Source organism: Penaeus monodon, chromosome 11 (assembly GCF_015228065.2).
Source record: "Penaeus monodon isolate SGIC_2016 chromosome 11, NSTDA_Pmon_1, whole genome shotgun sequence".
NCBI classification, from domain to species: Eukaryota; Metazoa; Arthropoda; class Malacostraca; order Decapoda; family Penaeidae; genus Penaeus; species Penaeus monodon.
The window spans coordinates 44523931-44531430 of record NC_051396.1 but is presented as its reverse complement, the minus strand read 5'-3'; the positions used below and the strand labels follow the sequence as shown (position 1 = coordinate 44531430).

General features: G+C 39.7%; 1 protein-coding gene across 3 annotated transcripts in view; it reads left to right on the top strand.

The window, feature by feature from the left end:
- LOC119578971 (probable magnesium transporter NIPA1) overlaps positions 1-7500 on the top strand; it is a 48681-nt gene that overhangs the window by 34187 nt on the left and 6994 nt on the right. The window contains exons 1-2 of one of the 3 annotated variants that reach the window (XM_037926659.1): positions 1357-1377; positions 7081-7165. In XM_037926659.1, coding sequence (XP_037782587.1) covers positions 7163-7165 — 3 coding nt within the window. In that variant the 5' untranslated portion in view covers positions 1357-1377; positions 7081-7162. Of the gene's footprint in view, positions 1-1356; positions 1378-3132; positions 3377-7080; positions 7166-7500 lie in introns of those variants that run through there. The other 2 variants (XM_037926658.1, XM_037926657.1) reach the window with 2 other exon arrangements.

Here is a 7500-nt window from a genome sequence, read left to right as displayed (position 1 = left end):
CTCTCTCTCTCTCTCTCTCTCTCTCTCTCTCTCTCTCTCTCTCTCTCTCTCTCTCTCTCTCTCTCTCTCTCTGCGCGCTCGCGCAATGTGTTGTAATAGAGATTAGCACCTGATATAACGGAAAAAACTCATAATACTTGGTATTCTGACTTTTCCAGAAGAGACAAAAAAAAGATAAGGCTATTACGATACAAATTTCTCTAGATACGTTAAGCCACAGGCACATAAAATCACTGGGTCCAGATACACGGTGGCCTCATATCTAAAAAGGATCATGTTTTTCCCCTGAATGTGACTCATCTATAGCATTGTGCGTGTTTCATAGACAGATTTTAGTTCGTAACTTATATCGCCCGCAATTACATCACATTTTTTCAGATTTCGGATATTTAGTTTTTTGAAAATAAATTCACGGTTGGATTAACGTATTTGACGGCTTGCAAAGCTTAGTCCAGAGTAAGATACGTTGTTACTCAATACTCTGTGTGTGTGTGTTTGTGTGTGTGTGTGTGTGTGTGTGTGTGTGTGTGTGTGTGTGTGTTATTCCCCATAGATATTTGTAGAGAAAGAAATATTAGTAATATCATTATTTCTGTTACTATTGCTCTTGTTACTCTCGTGTATGTTGTTGATGTGATGATGATTATTACTACAATTGTAAGTTTATCATCATCATCATCATCACCACGACCAGCACCCTCATCATCATCATCATCATCACCATCATCATCATCATAATGGTAATCATTATCATTCTTATTAATATTATTATTGCGAATATAATCATGGTTATTGTATTTGTTTTATCACTATCATCATTATCATTCTTATTATTATTATCATTATAATTGTTGTTACCGATTACTATGGCTGTTACTACTACTGCTGCTACGTCAGCCACTAATTCTTTTACCATCTGCCGCCGCGTGAAAATGGAGAGGGTGAATCCCCCCAACGCAGACGGTGTTGTCAGTTATCGGTGGTTATCTTAACGATCCGTTGTCATGTTCAGCCGGAATCGCTGGTCAGGGACGCGGCTTCGCTTGGCATTGACACCATGATTGGCAACGCGATTCCCACTAGATATCATACCGATATTTAGTGACTAAATCGTTGGGTGATGTGTAGATCAGCCACAAATATGGAGATAGCCAACGTGTAAATCATAGATAATGCTAATGATAAGGGTTATCAGGTGCGATAAGTTCCCCCACGTGTCTTAGTTCGCAGACTCAAAGGTACGAATTGGGTTGTTTATCAATAGGCCTGATTGTTTATCGTAGACCTACATAGTATTCACTGTTCCGCCAGGGCTTTCCGTTAACAGTCGGGGAAAAACGACAACAGATTCTGGTTTGTGAAGATTTACCAGAGCGGGTAAGTCTCAGATACTTTTTTTCTTTTGATAGATCATGAGGTGGAAGGCTTTTCAGTATAAAATTAAAACGATGCCAGTTACTGGGTATCTCAGATGCATAGACATTATTGATCAAAATATAATGATATGAAAGCTGTTCGTAGCGTAAGCGAACAATTATCATAATAACATTTTCAGCAATGTAAATGAAAAACTACGAACGAATATTTGCATTAACTTCATGAAGCACACTCGAAACTTTGCGAAACTTAATGAATGGCAAGACGCGACTGTGCGTGGGTGTTTGTGTATAGGAATTTTAAAGGTTGAGAAGGTTGCACTTGGAGTACATGGTGTCATAATAGTATTATGTATATACTTGGTTTTCAGCATTAAAAATAAATGCCATTGTAGCACGGCGTGTGCAAAAACAAATCAGTTGAATTTTGGATGAGACTGGAACCATATTGATGGAAAAACAAGAAAACCTTTGGCAGCGCATTTCTGTTACAGTGGATCCTCTGCCTTTATCGCATGGTCTCAAAACCCCACACCACGTCAATATGCTGATTAAGAATGCGATTGTTTAAGGGATAAGGTCGGTATTTAAAGCTGTATTGCGAATGGCATTATTCATTCATGGTTACACGCACCCCCATCACAACCACACATACAACCACACTCGTACACACATACGCGGTCGGTCTCTCTCTCTCTCTCTCTCTCTCTCTCTCTCTCTCTCTCTCTCTCTCTCTCTCTCTCTCTCTCTCTCTCTCTCTCTCTCTCTCTCTCTCGGAAACGCACACACACACACACACACACACACACACACACACACACACACACACACAAGCAAACAAACAAACATACATTTGTGCAAATAATTACGAATTTCATGGCATTTGAGGATAATAATGATGTTAAGAAACTTATAACCTTAAAAAAAAAAATCATAATGTGATAATTGCAGCTATGAAGCAGGGTTGCTAAAGCCACGCTTATGTGTAGCGTTCACATGGAATGCTGGCTGAACACGTGCACTGCAATCTGCAAGGTTGCCGAATGCGTCCGTTCAAAAGTCGGGTCGAAAAATAGCCAGGGGGTCGTTGATTGTATACTGGAGGTCAAAGGAACCAATCAAGCTTCCAGCTTTAAATTCTCGAGAATAATTTGTGAAAACCTAAAATAAAAAGAAAAATCCAGTTTTCTTTTATCATTATTGTATCAATTCCTTAAAATTAGACAATATGTAAAAATTCCTGTAAATCTCCAAAAATTTCAGAACCTCTGGCATTATTACCCTCCCCCCCCCTGTCATTGCATGTCGCAGCTCAACTGTCCTTTCAGGATATAATCCTGTCTGCATCCCCGTCTCTCGCATACAGCCAGTGTCGGCGAACTTGTTACTCTTGACTTAGTAGTCATAATGGCTTGTGTTTCCTCTTTATAATACTGTATTTCAACTACTACTTCTCAGAATTGATTTTAAATTTTTTTCCCCTTCATCTAAAAGATAAGGGATCGATAGAAAAACTGAAATTCCATTGAAAATCGACGAGTTAAAAAGTTTGAGAACCCCTGCCTTATACATACAAATATGAAAAATACAGAAGAAAAATAGGGAACATAATAGGCAGTCGAATTGGCAACTCGTCGCATTCGTCATGGCATCCAGAGAGCAATGGTGCAATGCAAAGTGCTGTTGTTTAACCTGGTGAGGTTCCTATTACTTAATCATGCCATCAACTTAGATCTGCGTCGATTGAAGCATGATTAGTGTCTCGGGTTGCGTGGTGAGAGACTCGACGCAGTATCGGTTCAGGAGCCGAGTTTCTACTTAATCGTGCTTTTTCGTCTATGTGCTTTCTGTTTCGACCTATAAGAGGATGCTGGTCGACATCGTGTGTTTTCGGATAATTTTCTTTCGCGGAGGAACATGTTGGGGGATTATGTGTGATGCGTGAAGGCCGGAGTTCGAGTTGCCTTGGATGCATGCGTGATCGGGGAGTCCGTGGAGCGGTAAGTTGTTAAGAGATGGATAAAGCAACAAGTTGTGTGTGTGTGTGTGTGTGTGTGTGTGTGTGTGTGTGTGTGTGTGTGTGTGTGTGTGTGTGTGTGTGTGTGTGTGTGTGTGTGTGTGTGTGTGTGTGTGTGTTTTGGGAGTGAGTGAGTGAGCGAGTAAGCGAGCGAGCGAGTGTGTGTTTGTTTGTTTGTGTTTGTGTCTGTCTGTATTTTGGATTAGGTTATATTCGAAAAGTGATAGAGTTTGCCAGCTCTTAGAATGGAAGTCAGTGTTTTACCGATTTACACTTTATGCGATGTTGCCGCCAAAAATGTTTTTAAACAAGAATCGACAAAGAGAATAGTTGCAGCCGCCTTCATAAAACGTAATTATATAGTTATTTTAATTACAGAAATTAACAAATTCTGTTGAAACTACATCTGATCAAAATCTTATTGAATTTACTAATCTTTACTGTTTTGCAAGCATGTTCATCTTCCCCCCCCTTTTAGAAATCATAAATTTTGTACAAAAAATGTGTATTTTACTCAGAAAAGTCCTTTTTTCTTAACTGGATTTTTCTTAGTAAAATACAGTACAGTTCAGAATGTACAGTAAGAAAAAGGGATACTTACTTTTTCGAAACTGCTCAACTTTGCATGTTACTTTGGTAAATTGTTGCATGAGCTACCTCAGTACTGCGGAATTCCATAAATTAAGTTTTTTTTCTTTTTCTTTGATAGTTTCGCCTATTTCAGGATAGGAAATAAAACAGCATTAAATAGCACGGTAAAATTATTCTTTAGCGCACACACAAACACGCATACGGAAACACACGCACAGGGAAACACACTCACGCACACGTACACACACACACACACACACACACACACACACACACACACACACACACACACACACACACACACGGGAACACACACGCACGGAAACACACACACGCACACGGAAACACACACGAAAACACGCAAACATACACGGAAACACGCAAACACGCACGCATACGGAAACACACATACGCACACGGAAACACAAACACACACACACACACACACATACACACACACACACACACACACACACACACACACACACACACACACACACACACACACACACACACACACACACACACACACACACACACACACACTGTAAGAGCCGGAATGATGGGCTCTACAAGAGTATGGTAGGTGGCGAGCTTAGGGTGTAAGGTAGACGACCAAGATGTAATGACTCCTTTTATTATATATTATGATGGAGTACGGCTGCGCCAAGGAGCGAGGTGTTGCTCCTTGGCTCCCCGCAGGGAGTCTGACCTGCCATCTCCTACAGTGGTCTAAAGATGGGCATAGATCACGTGCTTAACATATGACAATCATTGGTGATGAAAGGTACTGTTACAACAATGCATAGCTCTGTGGAAGGGGATAGACAACACAACATTGGAATGTCTAGTGTGGCAACGAGAGACGAACAAACAGGTAAAGCAATGGACACACTTATATGTATGTGTGTGTGTGTGGGAATATAGGCATGTGACAATACATAAGATTACGCAAGTCATGTAGAATATAACAGATAAATAGAATAACATTGGCATACACATTTCAGCAACATCACATATATAAAGCTGGGTTACATATCTCCCTGGTTTCTAAATGATGGTCCCCATCATAATCAAATATCGTGAGAAACGTAAACACGACGCAAGTACTGTGTGACGCGGTGTGTATATCAGTATCGAGATTTGCTAGTTATATGAGTGCTAACGTATGCCGAGACTGCGATATTCTCGGGCTTCAGAACTACGTGAACGGGCGGCGCTGAAGGAAATCCGTCTTCAGGCGGCGTCACAGAATGCGAGCGAGCGAGCGGCGCTGAGGGAAGAGCATCCTCAGGCGGCGGTAATACAAGATACGTACGAGTGAGAATCTAGTTAGGCAACTCATAAACTGCAAATGAACACCTATACTGACAGAGAGAGAGAGAGAGAGAGAGAGAGAGAGAGAGAGAGAGAGAGAGAGAGAGAGAGAGAGAGAGAGAGAGAGAGAGAGAGAGAGAGAGAGAAAGAGAGAGAAGAAAAAGATTGTGGAAGAAGACATTTAGATGAAAGATAAAACTAACAAGAAAACCAGGTAGAAAAAAACAACAACAGCAAAGAATGAACCCAGACCTAGAAACGTAAAAGCGAAAGAAATTAAAATATGAATGAAAACGGGTGAAGTAAAGAGCAAAGGCGAAATTAGAGCGTTGTAGAAGATGTGTGGAATGTCTAGTGTGGCAACGAGAGACGAACAAACAGGTAAAGCAATGGACACACTTATATGTATGTGTGTGTGTGTGGGAATATAGGCATGTGACAATACATAAGATTACGCAAGTCATGTAGAATATAACAGATAAATAGAATAACATTGGCATACACATTTCAGCAACATCACATATATAAAGCTGGGTTACACATACACACACACACAGAGTTGTTCTCGCGGGCTATTTTACAAGTGTCCTCCATATAGAATAAGTACACCACACAGTATACATACAAACAGTATACCTACGCTATATATGGAAAAGGAAGCACAACAAAGAAAACCCGAGAAAATTGAACTTGTGGTATTTTCTCTCGACCTTTTTACCATTGTTATCATTCCTGTTCCTCGTATTTGCTATATTTATCCGTTGTTGCCACCGTACGTTCGGCTGTGAATGTCAGGGTAGGCCTATGTAGTTGTACTTGTAAATAAAATGTATTTTAAAGGTCGTCTTTTCCTGTGATTAGAATCCACAATATTCATATATGTGTTTATATGTGTGTGTGTATATAAATATATATGTATATATATATATGTGTGTGTGTGTTAGTGTGTGTGTGTGTGTGTGTGTGTGTGTGTGTGTGTGTGTGTGTGTGTGTGTGTGTGTGTGTGTGTGTGTGTGTGTGTGTGTGTGTGTATGTATGTATATGTATATGTATATATATGTATATGTATGTGTGTATATATATATATATATATATATATATATGTATATATATATATATATATATATATATATAGAGAGAGAGAGAGAGAGAGAGAGAGAGAGAGAGAGAGAGTGGCACGCACGCACACTCGCACGCACGCACACGCGCGCGCACACACACACACACACACACACACACACACACACACACACACACACACACACACACACACACACACACACACACACACACACACACACACACACACACACACACACACACACACGCCGAAGAGGTAAACAAAAATATCCATGCGAAACGGTCAGCCAGACATCGATCGTTCACTATACGTGGGTAGTCGCGGACTGAATAATGCACTGTAACAGCACTATTTGGTACGAAGTGCTGTTTCTTAGATCACTGGCACAGCATTTAATTTGCTAGTACCCGAAAGACATATTCCTTCGCTTTTGGGGAGTGGTTTTCAATACGTGGATTTTGTTAACTAAATTTAGATTATGAATTATGTATATCGAACTAGGTTGTATTTGCCTATGAATTCATGTATCGAAATAAACACGTTTTACGTGTGTTCATATATCGTACTTGATAGTATTTACCTATGTAATTTATGAATTAATGTATCGAAATACAATTTTTTTTACTTGTGTTCATATATCTAACTAGGCAGTAGTCTCCTATGCAATTAATGTTTCATATATTTTTTGGTATTTCCAGGATCGTCATGTTGGCGAAGCGACAGTAACACTGGCGAGAAATAATTTATTCATCAAGACTTCATCGTCATCAAGTTTTCGCAATGGTAAGTTACTCAAGAGGTTCACTCTAGTTCTTGCATCGGAACTAACTTGTATATTTTGTGTCATTTTGTTTGGCGTATGTATCTATTTTATATATTTTATTTGTTTTCATCATCTTAACGGGACTATTCAAGACAAATGGCCTTGTGGCCACTTGTGTGTGTTTTGTCTTGTTTTGTTTTGTTTTCTGTTTGTATCATAAAGCCGTGTATTCATTCCAACTCCGTCTGCCTTATTATTACTCTTCCTAAGTGCTTGAAACTTACAGATATTTACAAGTCGAGAATTTACTAATTCACAAAAGTAGGCAACGGGGGAAAATAAGGCCAAATTATAT